We start from the raw sequence: 21,214 nt of genomic DNA on the forward strand, positions 1-21,214 counted from the left end.
AAGCAGCAAACTCCTTGGCAGCCACGGCCTCGCGAGCTTGCTGGAGAGCAACTTTTTCGGCTTCAGATGACTTGCGAGATTGTTCCATCATCACAAGTGTTTGCTTCTTTGCATACTGAAGCTGCTGTCGAAGTTCGTCCAGTTCTTGCGACAAGGTATCGTCGACAGTGCGATGTCGGCAAAAGTTCTCCTCGCGTGAGAAGAAGAAGGCGACACATTGGAAGGAGCGGAAGTTGGAGTATAGTTATCAAATATCAACTGAAATATAAACAGGATAAAATCAAACGATAAGCAAAGATAGAATTTTTCATTAATCTCTTGGAATAATTACAAGGGTATTACAGTGGAGCTAAGGAAATACGTGTCGCTAAACGACTACTTTGGCGACAAAAGCAAAAGAAACAAAGAAAAACAGAGGCATGCAACTAGACCTCCGGCCTTGACGAGCTAGGAGTCGACGCTGGCTTAATCCCGAGATAGGCCAAGATCTTCTTCGTGTTGGGCTTGGCCGCCTTGATCAGCGACTTCCACCTTGATTGTTCTATTTGCTCGGTGTCGCCAACTTTCATCCAGTCGATAGTCTGTCGACCGTCGCAACCAAGGCGACGGTGTTTTCAACGGCAACCTTCATATTCTCTTGGCGCATCTTGAGTCCAAGGTCTTCCGGTGTATTGAACATCTTGGCAAGGTTGAGGAAAGTCGCAGTGCTCCTCCTTCTTCGGGAAGAAGTAGGGGAACAATGCCGACGATCGCATTAGCATTCGATACACCTTCACGAATCTCGGACCCATGAAGCTCCAGATAGGAAAGTGCGTCAAGGACCGGATCATCGACAGGATTCGTCAGGTCAAAATCCTGGTTTGTTTGGACTGTCAAGGAAACAAAGTATTAGTGAGAAGACAAGAAACAAAGATTCTCCTAAAAATAGAAGGGAGCAGTAAAATTACCGAAAGTACGGCGACTCTGAGTCTTCAGGCGCTTGAGGATTCCTTCTTCACGAGAAGCTTGCGCAGCTTTGTGCTCATCTAAAGCAGCTGTAGCATCCTTAAGCTTTTTCTGCAGTTCCTCGACACCAGCAGCTTTCGCCTTGGCTTCATCAGCTTCGGTCTTGGCTTTGCTAGCAGCGAGGTCCGCTTTCTTGCGAGCCGCCTCACTTTGCTCAAGTTTTCGAGAAAGTGCGTCGGCGCGTTCGTTAGCCTCTGCAAGTTTCTCTGTCGAGATATGAAAAAAGAGAGGAGAAAGATCAACAATCGCGACAAGCACCAAGAGTAAAAAATCAAGGAAAAACAGCAAGTACAAAAGTCGTTACCTTCGGCTCTATTAGCATATTCACGGTACCCAACAAATTGGGAACCGATGCGGAGAAGATCCTTGATCATAGGCTGTTCAACGTGAACACAGAAAGAAAAACATCGGCATGAAAAAGAGAAAAGGTGTGAAAAAACAAAATAAGGAAAATATAGATGTCGACAAGCTTACATCATCTAGGAGCAGAGTCGATGAACTGCCCAACTGAGGGGCAGGTTCAATAATCTTTTCAACCCTTGCCCTTTTTGGTGAAGGAGCAAGGGGGCTTGATGGCGGAGTAGTGGTGACGACGTTTTGTTGAGGAGGCGAGGTTTCTTCTCCTTCAACTAGCGTGTCTGAGGCAAGTACAGTACGTGACGTGCTTGTCCGAGGAGCCACGTCAGTAGTTGGAACTTCTTCCTCGTCATCGCTAATAATCAAAAAATCGGCAGCATAAAAAGCAAGACAAGCTAAATATTTCGAGTACAAAAATAGAGAGAAATAAAGACGACTTACGAGCTGATGAGGGATTCAGCATAAAGATCGTAAGTTGCCTTCGGATGAGAAGGAACAACTTCTTCAGCCTTAGAGGTGCCAGAATCTTCAACATCAGTCCTTTTCCTTTTGTTCTTGGGAGAAACAGCAGGAGGAAGGGATTGCGTCGATTCACTGGCCTCAGACTCAACTTCTTTTTCATGAGAAGCCGCAGATTTGTGAGAACCCGCGACTTCACTTTCACGAATAGCAGAACCTTGAGTATCTTCGGCAACGATGGCCTGTTCTTCGACTTCTCCACCCTCCGGAAGAGGAGGAAGGGAAGTCATGGTAGGATGGTTCTGTAAAAAATAGTGACCAGAAGGAAAATTAAAAGAGATGACAATATAATGAGGTGCAGAGAAAGTGCAAAATAAGGTAAAAACTCGGCAAGACAAAATACCTCGGGGAGTGGATTGGCGGCGCTGTACGGTTCCACGCGACAAGAGGAAGGAATTGGGTCTTTACCCAGGCGAGAAAGTCTTCGAATCAACTTCTCCAAGTCCTTGGTGGAAAGATCACCGGAGATTCTGTTGGCGTCATTTTTACCAGAATATGTCCAAAGGGGATTTTTGCGAGCCTGGAGAGGCTGCACTCTAATCCTAAGGAAATAGGCAGTGATTTGAACACCAGAAAGCTCCTTGCCTCGAGTATTTTGAAGCTGGCGAATACGAGACATGAGCGCCTCTGTCGCCTTTTTCTCTTCCTCGGAAGCTTCGGCATCCCAGGAGCGGCGGCGCTGAATTTTGGCACTTCCGTCGAAAGGAACTTTGTTGTGCTCAACGGAGTTGGCGCTTTCTTCATGAATGTAGAGCCACTTTTTGCGCCATCCTTGGACAGAATTAGGAAATTTGACGTCGAAATAGTCGACATCAGTGCGAACACAGATAACAACGCCACCTATGTTATAAGTGACGTTGTGGGAGCCATTGCGGCGGAGGCAGAAGATGCGTTTCCACAGAGCCCAATTGGGAGGGATTCCGAGGAAGCATTCGCAAAGTGTGATGAAAATAGAAATGTGAAGGATGGAATTGGGAGTCAATTGGTGCAATTGAATCCCATAAACAAAAAGAAGACCGCGGAGGAAATCGTGGATTGGGGTCGAGAGGCCGCGGATGAGATGATCAACAAAACTAACCCGATACTCCATTGGAGGCTTGGGGTAGCTTTCTTCGCTAGGGAAGCGGATGGCGTCCTCCTTCTTCATGAGGCCAAGCCTCTTCAAAGATGTTGGTGTCTTGGTTGGAGATTTTGGATCTCTCCCACTCAAGATCCTCGGCGGCCATCTTGGATTCCGGAGTGCTGTGGCGAGTCAGACGCGCGCGCGGTGGCATCAATGGCAATGACAGAGCAATGTGTGTGAGTGCGGAAAATCAGAGAGAGATTGGGCGCAGGAGAAGTTTTGCGAAGAGGAACAGGTGAGCGGCGCAAGCGAGGGGATGAACGGAGGTTGAAGAAAGGTTTATATAAGAATCGGGTGAAGCAGTGTGCCGTTGGATGAAGAAATCGTATGGTGAGATCTTCTAGATACAAGGGTAAAAAGGTATTTTTACTGAGATAGGCGTTACTGTACGTGCGCCAGAAAAAGCGGAGGACGTGTGTCCCCCACTTGCACGACGTGTTAATGTGGTGGAAACAATGGACCCACAGGGCAGAAAGATCACGACTATTCGAGAGGGATGAAGTAAATTTGGTTAAGGGAAGCATGTCGATAAGAAAAGTTAAAGAAGATTGGCGACAGGAAGAATTATTCAATACTTCGGGAGCCTTTGATCAAAAACAAGTTTTTCCCCAAATGCTCGGGGGCTACTTCGACAAAAAGTAAAAATTCGACTATGACAATATAGAAATTGCGGAGCCTACAACCAAGCACAAGTTCTTGGCTGTAGCCTCGGGGGCTACTCCCATCGGGAGCGCTGTTCGCGCACCCGAGGGGTAAAAAAAAAGAAGAAGAAGAAAAAGATCATATTGAGAAATAATGACAATATAGCGACAAGGTGGACTAAAATGTTGAGCCTACAACCAAGCACAAGTTCTTGGCTGTAGCCTCGGGGGCTACTCCCATCGGGAACGCTGTTCGCGTGCCCGATGAAATTAACAAAGGAAAAATAGAAAAGCAAGAGAGTATATTTCGAGTTGTAGTTAACTCTACATATACTCCCATCGGGAGAGCAGTATAAGTCATATTTGACTCGATAAAATGTGCCATTCCAACAGCCGGAAAAGCACTCGACAATATATTCTCAGAACGCCGAAGTTGCGATCAATTTCTGAATGCCGCAAATTTGCGAAGGTAAGACCCCAGATCCGTTCTGCTGGGCGTGGCATCGCCGAAGACTGCGCTCTGCTACTTTTATCCGTATCAACAGATACGAAGAAAAATCCTAACGGACGCGTTAGGTACCCGATAAATTTGACTGGGACTCGACAGAATGGTAAGACCTTAAGCGGCACCTGTCGAAGTTTACACCAGTATCCCGAGATCATGTCCAGGGACGTGATTTTGAAGTAGGTTTTTGCGGATTGCCACTAGAGCAGTTAACTAGTACCTGATCCGTCAGATGAACTAGCCCCAACTACCATTATCCCTGTACAATATAGAATCTTATGTGAAGAAATATAAAAAAGTTAAAGCTTTCGAATAAAAATAAACAGTGGAGATTTTCCCTGATTCTACGATTCAAGCAAAATCTCGGGGGCTACTGACATAGGCATCCCAAATGGGCCTGCCGAAGATAGTACCCGGGGTTTACTGAAGGCCCACTACCCGAAGAATAAGAAGATTCGGGAGCCCAAGATATATCAAGGAAAGTCAAGAGTTGTAATAGGAAGTGTTATTTGTAATCTGGCGGGATGAGTTAGAAACCGTCCCGGACTCTGTAACTTGTATAGCACGAATCCCTCGGCTCCACCTCCTATATAAAGGGGGAGGCGAGGGACGAAAAGGAATCGAATCATTGTCTACAAACCCTAGTTTTCGTATTCGTCGAGTACTTTCCGGCTGAAACCTTCGAGATCTACTTACCCTCTACTTCCAACTAAACCCTAGCCTACAATCCATAGGCATTGACAAGTTGATACCTTGTCAGCAGGTCTCCATGTTACTGCAGACGCCGGCAGTGCGCCCTGCCACGAGTTGGTTCGCAACACCTCGGGAGAGAACGTTTTTCTCCTACTGGTCGATAAACCTTGGTTTCTTACTGAGGGAAAACTTCCTGCTGTGCTCATCATACCTTCCTCTTGGGGTTCCACTCAACGCTGCGCATATATTCTCCTTCATCAACTCCGTGCTCAGCACTTCCCGGCAATGGCACCAGAAAAGAGCTTGATGTCTACGCACGCTTCTATTTTGTAGACAGTGTTGGGCCTCCAAGTGCAGAGATTTGTAGAAGATCAGCAAGTTTCCCTTAAGTGGATCACCCAAGGTTTATCGAACTCAGGGGGTAGAGGTCAAAGGTATCCCTTTTAAGCAACACTGCAATTAAGATACAAGAAGTCTCTTGTGTCCCCAACACACCCAATACACTTGTCAGATGTATAGGTGCACTAGTTCGGCGAAGAGATAGTAAAATGCAAGTGATATGGATGAATATGAGTGGTAATAACAATCTGAAATAAATATGGCAGCAAGTAAACATGCAGTAAAACAGTAAATAAACGGTGATTCGATGTTTAGAAACAAGACCTAGGGATCATACTTTGACTAGTGGCACTCTCAACAATGATATCCTAAAGGAATATAAATATAACCACTTCACTATGGTACTATGAACTACTCTCCGGTTGGATAACGAACACTAATTCACCACGTAGGATTGCAAAAGGAAACCTTAAAGTTGTATTCCCAAGTATTAATGAACACCCCACTCCATCACTTTGAGCATTCATAGGAGGTACTAACACACCACAATTTCATAGAGACATCCAACTCAAATCATAATTCAGTGAACAAGTATTCTGTGAAATATAGCCTAAGAGACCCACACGGTGCACACACCGTCACCTTTACACACGTGGGACAAGGAGTCTCCGGAGATCACATAAGTAAAATCCACTTAAATAGCATAACGACATCTAGATTACAAAGCTCATGATCACATAAAGATCACACCATGGGAGAGAGAGATAAACCACATAGCTACCGGTAGAGCTCTCAGCCCCGAGGGAGAACTACTCACTCCTCATCGTAGGAGTCAGCAAAGGCGATGGAGATGGCGGTGGAGTCGATGGAGATGGCTCCGGGGGCAATTCCCCGTCCTGGCAGGGTGCCGGAACAGAGACTTCTGTCCCCTGAATCTTGTCTGCGACATCGACGGAGCTACGACACTTTTCGTGGATGGAGGTCGATTCATCTAGTGTTCATGCGTCGAAGGGAATTTATAGGCGGAAGGGCGAGGTCGGTGGAGGCCTGGTGGCCCCAGACCACCCCTAGGCGCATGCCAGGGCTAGGCCGGGCCTGGGCATGGTCTAGCCACCCTGTGGCCCTCCTCCGTCTCTTCTCTGGACTCCATCTTTGCTCCAGGGAAAATAGGAACTTTGGCTTTTTTTTCGTCCAATTCTGAGAATATTTCCTATATAACTTTTCTGAAATACAAAACAGCAGAAAACAGGGAACTAGCACTGTGGCATCTTGTCAATAGGTTAGTGCCGGAAAATGCATAAAAGTGCCACGAAGTGTAAACAAAACATATAGCAATTGGTGTAAAACAAGCATGGAGCATCAACAATTATAGATACATTTGCAACGTATCAGCGGGCGATCCTCCCGCGCGCCGCGGTTGTTGTGGCGGGAATACTTTGGGTCACACTGCCCGTAGTTGGCGTTTGCGACAAACTCGGAGTGGGCGCCACTGTCGTTGTGCCTCTTGCCGTTGCTGGGGCGAGAGCCAAATCAGTAGTCATCACAGCGACCGTCGGAGCGAGCAGGGCGGTGATTGCGCCGCTGGCCGAACTCGTCGTCTGAGTCGACCGTGGGGTCCTCATCGGCGTAGCGCTGAGCGGTGGCAATCAACTCAGCCATAGAGATGTTCTCCCTGATGATGCGCTTGAGCTTGGAGACGAGAGGCTCGTAGCTGCAGGTTCATCGGAAGTAGTAGATCGCCGTGTCGGTGATTTTCCCGATGGAGGTCGTCCACATGTCCTGCCAACGCTGCACCCATCGGCGAGTTGACTTGCGAGGTCCTTGGATGCATCGCTCTAGGTCCTCGATGGTGGTAGCACGAGTGTATGCGCTGGAGAAGTGCTGGATGAAGGCAGCACACACCTCCTCCCATGAGTCGATGTTGTTCGGGGGGAGGGTGTTGAACCAATGGTGATTCGCCCCGTCCATCATGAGGGGCAGGTAGCGGGCAGCGAGTAGGTCAGAGTAGCCGAGGATGCCCATCGCCATGGTGTAGGAGTCGATCCAGACCGTTGGGTCGTTGGTGGTGTCGTATTTCTCGATGTCGCGGGGTCCCTTGAACCCAAAGGGGATACGGCTCGCCCCTGATCATCGGGCCGAAGCAGGCCAGTCCGGCGCGAGTGAAAGCGCTCTGGCATGGCTGCTCGTGCCTGAAGTTGGCGCCAAGGCGATTGCGTTCACGCCATGCCTGGTCGTTCATGATGTGCGTGCACGCGTCGATTGGCTGCCCGTTGGCGGCGACCATCGCGCGTGGAGGGCACTGCTCGATTGGGTCGTTGGTCAAGTGAGCGGCGCGCGGCTCTGGGGGCGGGAACTTTTTGACGTTGGCAACTGCGTAGTTCGCCTTGGCGGATGGCGCTGCGCGGCTTGTCGACGAGCGCGAGTAGAGCCGCCCCTGGGAGTCCTGGGCCGCGTACTGCTGCTCGAGTGCCTTGGCGATGAGGGCCTTGGCGTGATGGATGTAGAGGGCGCCTTCGCCGGTGTTGTCGAGGTTGGCGAGGGTGACTTGCGCAGCGACAATGTTGTCCGCCGGTGACAAATGGAGAGGGAGGCCGTTGGCGTCGACCTCGGCAGGGGGGTTCGCCCGACCCTGTGGTGGTGGAGGTGGTGGTGGTGGTCCGTTGGCCGCTCGGTTAGCGGCCGCCCGGCTCGACTCCGGGGTGTTGTTGTTCCTGACTCGAGCCACCCCATCCGGATCGTCGAAGTTGAGGCGAGCGGCAGGGAGACCTTTCTCGCGGGCGCGGTTGATGCGCTGGCGAGTGCGGCGATGGTGATGCAGCGACATCGCTCTCGCCGACTCTTGCTCGATGCAGAACTTCTGCCGCTCAACGAGATCCTTCTTCCTTTGCGCCTCCATGTCATCCGCGGTCGCCATCGCGGGGAGCGACGTAGTGAAGGGGTCATTCGACAGTGCATCGTCGGTTGCTATGAAGACGCCAGCGTGGCGCTGGTACTGCGGCGCCTCAACGGAGTCGGATTTCGAGTTGCTGTCGAATAGGGGGAGGATTCAGCTGTCCTCATAGTCGCTCGGGTAGGAGACCGGGGTGATGGAGTCCACGACTGATGTCGCGACGATGGATCCGGCGACTGACATTGCAGCCGCTGATTCGGCGTCGTCCTCCAGGGCCGACTTGTCCTCGAGGTAAGCTTCGCCAGAGAGCGGGAGAGTGGCGGTGAGGAGCTGGCCCGGAGCATACGGGTCATGTTCTTGGCTGGGGAAAACCTCGGCGGGGTTGCTGACGCCGGCGAGGCCGACGAAGAGGTTGATGCAGGCGTGGGTGATTGGCGCTGTTGTCGGGTGGTAGGTACTCGGATGGGTGTGGAAGAAGCCGCCCGTGGTGATCATCCTGCTGGAAGCGACCGGCCGGCGGATAGGCGAGTAGGGCCTTGCCGCAAATCTGAGGCCAGACGCCCCACGCCCCACAGTGGCCGCCACTGTCGTGGATATGACCACGGCAGGTGATACAGGGTGCATCACTTCGTTGATGCGGGGCAAGGTGGCGTAGCCATCTTCGGAGCGAGGTGCACAGGACACGTGGTTTTACCTAGGTTCAGTCCCTCCGGACAGTAAAAGGCGTACGTCCTGGTAGATCTATTACTCAGTGGAGTTTTACAATGGGGTGGCTCAGTCGGCCGGAGGACCGAGAGCTATGGAGGTGTGGAGATTGAGTGCGGATCCGTTATAGGGGGTTTATAAAGGCACCCCCGATCTAGGGTTGCATGGAGATAATATCATATCTTAACGATCCCTATAAGGCCGGGATCCTTTATCCCGCGCCCAAGTTATCTACAGCTTCAGTTGCCTGGGCCTCCGGGCCAGTTGCCACCTTCCAGGGTTTAAGCCCAGTCGCTCAGGGTTTTAGGCCCAGTCGCCCTTGCCGACTAGACCCCTTCTTGGGCCTTCTCTCTTACGGCGAGTGAGACCAATGGTGGACCCCATTAGGTGTATCCCCATCAGAGGTGAAAATGATGATGTCGGTGGAGATGCTGCGGTGATGGTGAAGATGACGCCCAATCCTGCAAGGATCTTCGTAGTCTCGAGGATCGATGCCCCCGTGCTTGTTCCCCCTCCAAATCCCTTCTGGAGGCGAGGTTTATACGAATTCTGGTGTCTCTGGATCTCTGATCTGTGATCCATCTTCACGGGGCGGAACTATTTGAAGGAGCGAAGCCACTGACAGGCCATACGTGCATCAATACGGGTGGGCTCTGCCAGTAACGATGCTCGCTAAACTCCCTGGAGCTTATCCACGTGAGGCTCTTCCACCCAGGTGCATGAATAATTATTTTGGAGGCTTATGCAGTCTTTAATTTGCATATTTTTCACAGAAAAGGGCGTGCTAAGTCTCCTTTCCTCATGGGTCCTCCGAATCCGGGATCCGAGTGAAACATGCACAAAAAAATGCGCGCAAGCGTGGTAAAATACTAAAAGCCTATAGTTACTAGTGCAATAGCATAAGGTAAAATAGGATGCAAATTGGACTCATCAGACACCATCAAAAACCTAGCCCGCCACATGAGGGTTAGCACCACCGCACGCCGCAACTCCAATCGCCACCACTCTCTGATGATCCACCCTTTTTCCTGCACCCGAGATGTCAGTGAAACCTACCTCCTATCCTGATTGGCAAAACACACATTTAGGATGGGGGGACTTATTGTGCTCCGCATAGGGAGCATTGATGTTGTGAGCAGGGAGGCTGCCATCGACGGCAAGGATCTTCTTATGTGTCGACTCTAACCAGAGCATGAGATGAGGGAGGAAAAAAAAGCACAAATACGAGCTAGAGGAAATGAAAATACATGTACTAATTTTAGTGGGAGAGATTCCCAAATTTGAAAATTGCTTTCTCGAAGACGGCAACGTGTGCCTTGGAAAACGTATGTCATAATTGCCTAACCCAACCACTTCACTCATCTATGTGTACCCCACCCGTTTATCCAACGTCAGACGCTCCCCGTGACCTCACGTTGCTCTATCTCCACACCGCTTTGACCACACGTCAGACGCTCCCCATGACCTCACGTTGCCACTGCGGTTGCTTGGATGCGCACTCTTCTATCTCGATGAAACAACACAAGTGAAGACAAGTCACATGACCTATTTTAAATAACCATAAACATGTCACTTATACAGACTTGAATCGTTAGATTTATTTAAAGCGGTTTCTTAGAATTACCATGTTGAATTATTGCTTAGGTGGAGGGGGGTGGGGGAATAAAAAGAAGTGCCTTCTCCACTGTATCATAAGCTTTTGCTTAGCAATGTAATTTGCTACTAAATATGATTAATTTTAATTAATTGCTACCAAGCTGTACATGTCTAAAGAGATAGATGCATAACTTTCTTTTTTTAGATAGATAACTGTTTACTTACCGTTGATTACTGAGGGTTAGGTAAAATTGCTCCATAAGACGGAGCTCAGACGAGGCCCAAGTTTCCCAACAGTATTAATTGCCCGCTCAGAATGGCACCCTCCCCCTCCCACCCGAGCCGCAAATCCGCAACGGAGAAAATGGCAAGCGCGAGCTCCTCCTCCAGGATTCGCCGCCGGCAGGCGCAGGCGCAGGCGGAGGAGGCACAAGGAGCCGGGCAGGACCTCCTGATGTCGCTACCACCGGAGATGCTCGACAACATCCTCCGTAGACTCCCCTTCGACAAGTTGGTCCGCACCTGCTGCCTCAACCCTGCCTGGCATCGCCGCTGGGAGTCCATCCCCAACCTCGACATCTGGTTCAGCGCGGGGTCCAACGCCGTCCCCGACGCCCGCGTACTGTGGCGGTGCGCCGCCCCCGTCCGCAGCTTCACGGCCCGCGTCCGCATGCCTCACTTCTACCGCGCCGCCCGCTGGCTCCAAGCCCTGGCGCGCAAGCGTGTCGAGAAGCTGGTCCTCAAGTTCGACAACCCCTGGTTTTCCCGCTCGGCCGGCGTCCTGGGCCCCGCCCTTTTCGCCTGCCGTGAGCTCACCCACCTCGAGCTCTGTGGCTACTGCCACTTGCCGCGCACCCCCCATGGCTTCGGAGGCTTCCCCAACCTCGTCACCCTGCTCCTCAGCCATGTGGCCTTCCCTTTCAGTGGCGGCGCGGCGCAGCTCGAACACCTCATCTCCTCCGCGGTGGTCCTCACGGAGCTCTCCTTGAACGACGTCAAGACCAGCCACTTCGACGACGGTGCTCCCGCGCAAAGATGTGCCATCCGGGCGCCCAAACTGCGCGTGCTCAAGCTGATCATGTTCTTCGACAACGGATGCCGGCTTTCAGAGGAATTTCCGTTGCTGGAGGAGGCTATCATCTCCATTGATGACCTATTCTGGACCCCGGACTACATCAACACTTTCCGACGGATCCGTAATGCCAAAAGACTTCTGATCGAGACCGACTCAATTCAGGTATACATACATGCCTCAAAATTCAAAATTCGATTGAACAGGACTTGAACTCTGCTTTTCAGTTACTAGCTTACTTTGCAGTGTGCACTTATTTACGCTTCTGCTTCTATATAATGTTAGTTTTTTTCCCCACCTCTTTGGCTGAAGCATACATATAAAAATACGAACTTGTATGTTCCCAGTTTGCCTAGTTGGTTCTACAGCGCTGTAGTTTGTAACTAGGTTCCCTGGTGTTTGGTGGTGTTTTTTCTCTTTTCCTTTTGCTGCTTTAATCTTATATAAGGGAAACTCGGATCCCTCCCAGTACTTTGCAGTGTGAACTTGTTTACGCTTCTGCTTCTATATAATGTTAGTTTTTTTCCCCACCTCTTTGTGTTTATCTTAATTGGAAGGAGCACTAATGTTTGTTTCACCGCATGGTGGTGTAGGCTGAAGCATACATATAAAAATACCGAACTTGTATGTTCCCAGTTGGCCTAGTTGTTTCTACAACTCTGTAGTTTGTAACTAGGTTCCCTGGTGTTTGGTGGTGTTTTTTCTCTTTTCCTTTTGCTGCTTTAATCTTATATAAGGGGATCCCTCCCAGTACTTTGTAGTGGTGCTTCTTTTATATTAAAAAGCATGGCTTTAAAATCCTTTTCTCTAAAAACTTCTTCAGTGAGAAGCACCATTTTGTCAAAACCTCATAGAAGAGACAAGCTGTTGCCTTACACTTCAGCAACATCCTGACAATTTGTTTTGAAGTCTCTTACTGTGTCCCATTAGTCCAATGTCAGGACTCCATTAGCCTTAGTCCTTGGGAGAATGTTTTATTGACACCAATGTAGGGAATGTTTCCCTTTGTTCTAAGAATTGTTAGTATCTTAGAGAAAGGGAGATGTAACTTAATCATGCAGTTTTTGTATTGTGATTTCATTCATGAAATCTACTCTAGATTAAAATATAGGATGGCAAATAAACATTCTAACAAAATCATCCTTAGCTTCTCAGCTTCAACTATTCAGTGTACAGAACTAATTAGAGTTGCTGATCATCTGTCCCACTGTAACGTCCGGTCCATATGTCAGTCTAACTATGTTCTTATGTTTTCCAGATTAATGAAAATCCGCTGCAAGGGATTTCATGGAAGTTTCAAAACTTGAAGGCAGGACACCTGAGTGCAAACTTTGGCAAACTCCCTAGCATTATGTCGATATTTTCTTTACTGAGATCTGCCCCTCACATTGAAGAACTCCATATTGAGGTAATGTTAGATGCACCCCTTGAGCTTGTATGTCTCAATTAACCGATAACCATTAATCAGGTGATCAATTGGACTGCAACTTTTTTTTTTTACTTCCTTATGTAGGTAGAAATAACTAAAAGGGATGATGAAAATGATGAAGACTTTGCAAATGGAGAGATAGATGATCCTGACGATGCCATTGATGAAGAAATTATAAAGGCAGAGATAAGTGACGACTTGTTTGCTAATCTCAAACACGTCTCACTGGATGGTATCAAGTGCTTACCAAATGACATATGGTTTATGAAGTTTGTGCTATCCAAAACAAGATTGCTTGAATCATTTATTGTCACTTTCGGCTATCGACAAATAAGCAAGTCTTATCTAGATGCATGTACAGAGTTAGCAATGTGCCAAAAGGCGTCGCCCCAAGCTAAGCTCATGGTCAGGCTTAGAGACGAACCAGACTCAATCTGAAGGTCTCTTAAGTACTTTAAAACTAGTTGCCACCTTTTTAAAACATTGGATGAATAAAAGATGTAGCTGTTGATTGTTGTTGTCCAAACAGCTCGTTTTCCTCTTGAGGTGTAATTGAATATTCAGACGTATGGATGAACCAAGATGTGGAATTTGGCAAGTGCCTAATAGAGAAATGGTTGTATTTTGTTTCAGGTTTATGTCCATACAATGTTTTGGCACAGTTTTAATGTAGCATCTATTCCCTGATGGTACAGTGATTAACTGACTTGTGCTAATTCCTTACCAGCAAAATTCTGCTTTATTTTCCTAATTCTATAAGCGCAGCTGTGCTAACCAATGGTCCATTGCGTTAGTTATTTCTGGATTTTACAAAGAACACACGATATTAGTTATTATGGTGTCTCTTTATAGATTTTTTTTACCGTAGTTTCTGAAGTGATGGTTTGAGATCAAAGTGGTATCGAAATTTGCATTCATAAATGTGTTTGACTGGCTGGAAGGTAAGTTCTACCAGTTTGATGTCTCTTCGTGAGCTCCAAACTACGTACATCAATCACAATATCAAGTCTAATATTGTTGTAATGTATAGCAATGCTCCAATGAAACAGAAGTTCAAGTTTTCCAGAATTCGTGGCCCACCTGACAACTAGGCTGAATTCAGCCGTAACTATATCCTTCTGATGTATGCAGTACAGCAGCCGCTGGTGGAAAAAGGGGCTTTGGTCGCGGTTCGCAACTGCCATTAGTCGCGGTTGCGCAACCGCGACCAAAGTAGCGCGACTAAAGGCCCCGCCCCTTACGAACCGCGACTAAAGGCCCGTCCACGTGGGCCGCAGGCGAGCGCCAGGGCGGAGGACCTTTAGTCGCGGTTCTTCTGGCCAACCGCGACTAAAGGCCTCCGCAGGGTTTAGGGTTTAGCCCCCCCTCCCCCTAAATCTGGTTTCTTTTTAATTTGTATTGTTTTATTTCTTTTGGGTTTTAATTTTGAAGGAGTTTCACATATTCTACGGTACTACATACATGCATATGAATGTACAATTTCAAACAAATTTGAAATTAGAACCAAAAAGAATTCAAGAGGAATATACAATATATATTCAATATCGGATGACCATATACAATATATATTCAATATCGGATGACCATATACAATTTTGAACAAGTTTCCATCCATAATTTAGTGCATATAAAGTTCTACGTCATCGTAATGGTGTTCTCCTCTAGGATCGATGACTTCCCTCGCCAACCATCCAGCTAGTTCCTCTTGAAGTGGTCGGAAGCGAGCTTCTGGACTAAGCGTCTTCCGGAGGTTATTCCTCAGGATGTTGTTCTCACACTTCTGGTCCCGCTCATTGCAGTATCTCCGGATCCTCTCACAAACATAGTATCCACATAGATTGGTCCCCGGTGGCTGAATATCCCCAGTCGTCCGCACTGCCATTTTAAAATGTAGCTCTTTTTTGAATTCACCGACCTTGGTATCTACGAACTGTCTCCAAACCCTACGAGGCAAAGAAAATTAAATGAACAAGAGAGTTATTAATTAGTTACTTGATATTAGGAAATGATGAACGAAATAGGCCGATCGATATAGAGCGCAAATGAATGAAAATAATTACTTTTGCATCATTTTTCTCATGTCGGCCCAAAGCGCCGGATCCATATTCAGAGAGTCGTGGACGAGACCGGCGGCGGTCTGAACTTGAATTACCATAAGAATCCGGTGGAACCTGCGGATACGATACATGCACGATCATGCATAACTCATCGATTAGCCACATACCATGCATGGAGTAAACAAAAGAGAATGTGCTCAAGACAGAAACACTCACCCAAAATGGTAAGGAAATAGAATATCACTTTTGAGTTTCTGTTTTCTAATAAACCGCCACAGGTCATCCTCCACGTCGGCGGGGTGGTGTTCTAACACATATGAATTAACGATTTGTGGGTCAATGAACCCAACATCATGGATGTTCCTTATTCGCATTTCCCGCTTCTTCATTCTGCATAATAGCGTACACAACAAGATAGTTAGGACAATATATATATATATATATATATATATATATATATATATATATATATATATATATATATATAGGACATATTCATACTACACCCGGGTGTAGTTACACCCACGCGTGTTTCTCATAATCTAGAGAGTATCTATCATACCGAAGAGTATATACATGTAGTATGAAGTATATTAGACTATTTTGGTAGTATATATAATACTTTGTAGGCAGTATGTACATTTTTTTACGTAGACTCATTTTTACGTATACATATGCATGTATTTCGGCTATATAGTGCAAACTACGTGCTCACTTGCATTTTTTTCACCAAATTTGGTTTAAAATATCTTAGATATAGTGTAAGAACATACTCAAACCGATAAAGTATGGTACATACTTCCGTATGGTAGTATATGAGACATGGGTGTAGTTACACCCAGGAGTAGGAAGTATTTATCCTATATATATATATATATATATATATATATATATATATATATATAGTGCAGGCAATGAACGAGATGGGGTAGAAATTAATAAATCACTTACAGAACGTAGCAACTGATGATAGATTTGTCGAGGTCGCGCAGATTGAACAGCTGGAACAATTCACTCAGATGAATTTGTACATAGTAATGTTTGAAGTGATGCTCATATCTAACTTCCGCATAGATATAGTCTTTGGCGTTTTTATGTTTTATGTAACCCTTGTACCAATTTAGCAGACCTTTCATTTGTCGAGGTAGATCCTCTTCCTGCGCAGGCTCGAAGAGAGGGCCATTCTTCACATATGTAAATACTACGTCCTTCATTGGCGCCTCATCAAGGCCTAACAGTGCACGAAGAGTGATACCTAACTCGGCCGCTTGTTCTCTGGCACTCGTTACAGTCAATCCATGTGCTGCCGCAGCTGCTATGATATCGGGGGCATCCGGACCGGCGGCTTGCACTATGAGCGGGGCGATCGATTGTTTACTTTGTTCCCCGAGCTGGGCAACTTCCTTCCCCCTTTCTAAGTTTTTCTCGGCCTCCTCCAAGGCTTTCTTCTCCGCCAACTCTTGGTTCCTCTTGAACGCGAGTGCTTGCCTACGAAGTTCACGTAAATAGTCGTCAGGCACATTCTTCGCGGCTTGGGACGGTGTGTTCAAAAATGACTTAGCCCAGCTCTTTTCCTTGTCAGAAAATACTTGCTTGGGCTCGGGCTCTCTTTTCTTCTTGCAGTCCGCCTTCCATTTCTCATATTCAGCAGCCGCGTGTGCGTCGACTTCATCGGCACTACGTTCCCAAGGCCTTGTGGGGAGAGGCTTCGATGATGGCTCTGGTATCTTTGTGGTTCTAGGTACATAAGGGTCCGGGTTAATAACCCAGGACTGCTTCTGCTTCTTCGCCGGAGGTGGATTGGGGGGCGGTGTCTGATCACCCGCCGGACGAGGACTGGGGGCGGCGTACGCACCGCCGGAGGTGAATTGGGGGGCGGCGTCGGCTGACGTGAAGGAGGTGTAGGTGAAGCACCACCACCACCACCGCCACCGCCACCGTCACCGCCACCGCCACCGCCACCGCCACCGCCACCACCACCACCGTAGGGGGGTGGACTTGTTGGCGCCTCGCCTGGAAACTTGATAAATTTCTTCTGCCATAGAATGAACTGGCGCTTGACATCTCCAAGTCTTTTCACCCCTTCAGGTGTAGCAATGTCAATGTCCAGGTCCTCAAACCCTTGGACTATCTCCTCCACCGTGACACGAGCATAGCCATCTTGAATGGGGTTGTTGTGGTGGAGTGCTCCAGGTGGTAAAGCACTGCCGATGGCTACCTTCATGGACATGTTCCCGATAGGATAATACAGATGACATGCTTTCATCTCCTTTATATCGTCCACGGGGTAGCGAGGAGGCTCCGGTGCAGTAATTTCGACCACCAGAGGCTCCGGTGCAGTAATTTCGATTGTCGGTGCACCAGTCGGTGAGGCCTCCGTGGAAGCCACGCTGCTTCTTCTCCGCTGCTGGCTTCCGAGATCCATTGGATGATCTTCATGCTGCGCCCGAGCTGCATCTCTTTCGGCTACTAGTACACTCACAGTTTTCTTCATCACATCCATTTCCGTTACCAACTTCGCCACAACATCTGCATCCCGATCCATCTTTCTCTTACGGCTTCTGTAACCGTACGGGTCATCGTTCTGGGGGAACCCTACTTTCCACGGAATGGGCCCCATGCCTCGTACACGTCCTCCGTGTTCAGGATTCCCGAGGGCTTTTGTCAGGGCGTCGTTCTCTCTGTTGAACTTGATCCTCCCCTCTTGAGCATCCCTCATTGCCTCAATAAGCTTTTGGGTGGGTGTAATTATTTTGCCCTGATAAACACACTCCCCTGTCTCCGGGTTCAGCGATCCCCCATGCCCGTACCACCAGCTTTTGGCCCTTGGGTCCCATCCCTCCGTACCTGGACGGATTCCTCGCGCCCTCAGCTCGTTCTCCATCTTCTCCCACTTAGGCTGCCAAAAGCGATACCCTCCTGGCCCCATAATATGATTATACTCCTTCTTGGCCGCATTCTCCTTATTTTTTTCGATATTTCAAGGAACTGCTCCGATTTCTTTTGCTTCACAAATTCTGGCCAATCATGTTGCAGTTTCTCATATTGTCCTGTGAAATCCGGAGTCTTGCCCTGCTTGACAAAGTCATGGGCTAGATTTTGCTTGTATTTCCGGAATGCGTTGGCCATCTTAGAAAGAGCGAACTGTTTGACTAGCTTGCACCTCTCCTTGTTTTCCTGAATCTTGTTACCCGCCTCATCGTATTTGCGGTATTCCGGAGGTAGAACGAAATGTTCCATAAGCTTGTTGAAGCAATCTTTTTTTGTTCTCTTATCGACAAAAGTGAAACCAAGACGTGCCTTCTTTGGCTCATTCCACTCCTGGACGGTGATCGAGACGTTGTCTCTAACAATGGCTCCGCATTGGCTGATAAACTTGGTGGCGTTCTTGCTGGGCTCCAGCGGCCTGCCGGTTTCTTCATCGACAACCTCGATGGTGCATGTTTCGTTTGGTTTCATCGTCTTGGTTGCGCCACGCTTTGACGACGTACTCGATTTTTTCGACGATCCGGCCGAGGGCTAAAATAAGAAAGAGAGTCGCGCGCGTTAGTACACACACATTTATTCAAATCAGTTAGTTTGTATCACCAGACGCTCAATATGTATATATATATATACCTCGGCGCCGGAGGTGGTTGCTACTTCCAATTGAAGATCGTCGTTTATCGACGTTTCTTCGGCATCATCTTGCTGACGGCGCCCTTCATCTTCACCCTCAAGGTTCAGATAAGAAGAGATATCATCTTCTTCTTGTCCGGTCGGCACATATAGAATATCGCCTTTTATGATGCCGAACATATGTTCTTCAAGGTCCGCATCATAGTTGTCCAGAATCGGGTCAGCTCTATCGTCCGCCATATGTCAGTCCTGAAAACATGTAGTAAAAACAAATTAATTGTGTATATGCCAGCATTATCATATCTCTTCTACATATAAAGAGAGAGGGCGACGAGGGAGGCGAGAGGGGGGACGCAGTGATCGCGTGACCGAGAGAACGGTGGTGGTGGCAAAAGGGGGGACGCAGTGACCGCGTGACCGAGAGACCGGTGGCGGTGGCGAAAGGGGGACGCAGTGACCGCGTGACCGAGAGACCGGTGTGGCGGTGACCGAGAGGGCGGTGGCGGTGCCGAGGACACATAACCCTCGCCGCCCCCTCTCGATCCCAAATAAAATTTTGTTAAGTTAAAATTTTGATCATTAAGTCTAAATTTTGTTAAGTAAAATTTTTCTTAAGTTAAAATTTTGATCATTAAGTCTAAATTTTGTTAAGTTAAATTTTTGATCATTAAGTCTAAATTTTGTTAAGTAAAATTTTTCTTAAGTTAAAATTTTGATCATTAAGTCTAAATTTTGTTAAGTTAAAATTTTGATCATTAAGTCTAAATTTTGTTAAGTAAATTTTTTCTTAAGTTAAAATTTTGATCATTAAGTCTAAATTTTGTTAAGTAAAATTTTGATCGTTAAGTCTAAATTTTGTTAAGTAAAATTTTAGTTACATTAAGTCTAAATTTTGTTAAGTAAAATTTTAGTTACATTAAGTCTAAATTTTAGTAAAATTTTAGTTACATTATACTATTACATGTGTAAATTTTTGTTAAATTTTGTTACATATTACATATTTGTTAAATTTTGTTAAGTCAAAATTTTGTTAGTATACAAATTTTTAGTTAAGTTAAAAAAACAAAAAAAAAAAAGAGAGAGGCAGGGGCGCCGGCCGTGTAGGCGCTCCCCGCGCCCTCTCTCTCTCTCTCTCCCGGCCGGGCGCAGCGCGCGGTATAGGTGGGCGGCGGCGGCGGGCAAGCGGCCGGCGGCGCTGCGAGTGGGGGCGGCGCGCGGTGGCGCCGGCAACAGCGCGCGACTCGATCTGCGCGGGAACGGCGGCGAGCGGCGAGCGCGCGCGCGGCGCGGTTGTTGGCGTACGTCGACGGGGATGGCGAGACGACGGCGCGAAGACCGGGGCGGCGCGCGTTCGCGGCGGCTCGGGCGCGGCGACCGCGGCGTGAGGAGCGACGACGACGGGCGGCGTGATTGTGCGACGGCGACGGCGGCAGTGGCTTCGCCGCAGATCGTCGAGTTCGTCGTTCGCGCGCGGAGAAGAAGATGAACTGGCCATTCGCCGCCGCGCGCGTATTTATAGTAACCCCCCCTTTAGTCGCGGTTGGGGAGGCGACCCGCGACTAAAGGGTACCCTTTAGTCGCGGTTGGCCACACCAACCGCGACTAAAGGGTATTTTCGCCGGGTTTTCGTTTCCCGCGGAAAAATACCCTTTAGTCGCGGTTTGCGAGGCCAACCGCGACTAAATGTATTTTTTCAAATTACTTTTCTTTTTCACATTACTTTTCTTTTTCAAATTACTTTTCTTTTTCAAATTACTTTTCTTTTTCAAATTACAAATAATATATCAAAAAGTAAAGAAAAATAAAACTAATTCATTTCAAAATCTGAAAAATACATATAATATATCAATAAATTCAGAAAAATAAAACTAATTCAATTCAAAATCTTAAAAATACAAATATTATATCAAAAAATTCAGAAAATTAAAACTAATTCATTTCTAAATGTTAAAAATACAAATAATGTATGAAAAAATTCAGGAAAATAAAACTAATTCATTTCTAAATCTTAAAAATACAAATAATATATCAAAAAATCAAAAAAATAAAACTAATTCAATTCAAATTCTTAAAAATACAAATAATATATCAAAAAAATCAGAAAAATAATATATCAAAAAATTCTTTCTTCCCGCCACTTTCTTCCCGCCACTTTCTTCCCGCCTCTTTCTTCCCGCCACTTTCTTCCCGCCTCTTTCTTCCCGCCACTTTCTTCCCGCCACTTTCTTCCCGCCACTTTCTTCCCGCCACTTTCTTCCCGCCTCTTTTTTCCCGCCATTTGTCACTACATATAGGTAGCCCGGCTTGGCCAGCATTATCACATCTCTACAATTAATCTCTCATCACTCTCTCATGGCTTCCACCAAACCCACTCTAACCTACCAGCAGGTGGAGGAGCTTTGCGCCTCGAACTACCCTTGCCCTCCGGGCTACCGCGTCCCTGCCGGCTGGAGCCTAAGCGCCGGCGGCGTGCCGGTCCCTCCCGTCCCTCAGGGTACTGCACGCCGGGCGGCCATCACGAACCACTACTACCTCGACCTCACGCCGGAGCAGCGGATGAATCCCCGCCGGCATCCCGATAACCAGCATACTTGGGACGCCTTCTTCATCAATCGGCGTGAGAGGGCGCTCGCCAGGTATGAGGAGGACGGTCTGCCTCCTGGAA

The 21,214-nt window shown here is 47.6% G+C and overlaps 1 protein-coding gene across 1 annotated transcript; it reads left to right on the forward strand.

Annotated features, from left to right (window-relative positions):
* The first annotated feature begins 10,684 nt into the window (after window positions 1-10,684).
* On the forward strand, window positions 10,685-13,506 carry LOC127301046 (F-box/FBD/LRR-repeat protein At1g13570-like). The gene is made up of 3 exons (XM_051331252.1): window positions 10,685-11,610; window positions 12,704-12,853; window positions 12,959-13,506. Exons 1-3 carry the CDS (start codon window positions 10,690-10,692, stop codon window positions 13,310-13,312), a joined length of 1,425 nt encoding a protein of 474 aa, XP_051187212.1. The 5' UTR covers window positions 10,685-10,689; the 3' UTR covers window positions 13,313-13,506.
* Window positions 13,507-21,214: the final 7,708 nt, after the last annotated feature.

Source organism: Lolium perenne, chromosome 7 (assembly GCF_019359855.2).
Source record: "Lolium perenne isolate Kyuss_39 chromosome 7, Kyuss_2.0, whole genome shotgun sequence".
NCBI classification, from domain to species: Eukaryota; Viridiplantae; Streptophyta; class Magnoliopsida; order Poales; family Poaceae; genus Lolium; species Lolium perenne.

Bases quoted from the DNA above. Each gene is read 5' to 3' on its own strand.
- LOC127301046 (XM_051331252.1), top strand. From the start codon at position 10,690: ATGGCACCCTCCCCCTCCCACCCGAGCCGCAAATCCGCAACGGAGAAA. The intron at 11,611-12,703 runs GTATACATACAT...TATGTTTTCCAG, and splicing joins TCGAGACCGACTCAATTCAG to ATTAATGAAAATCCGCTGCA. The intron at 12,854-12,958 runs GTAATGTTAGAT...TTCCTTATGTAG, and splicing joins TTGAAGAACTCCATATTGAG to GTAGAAATAACTAAAAGGGA.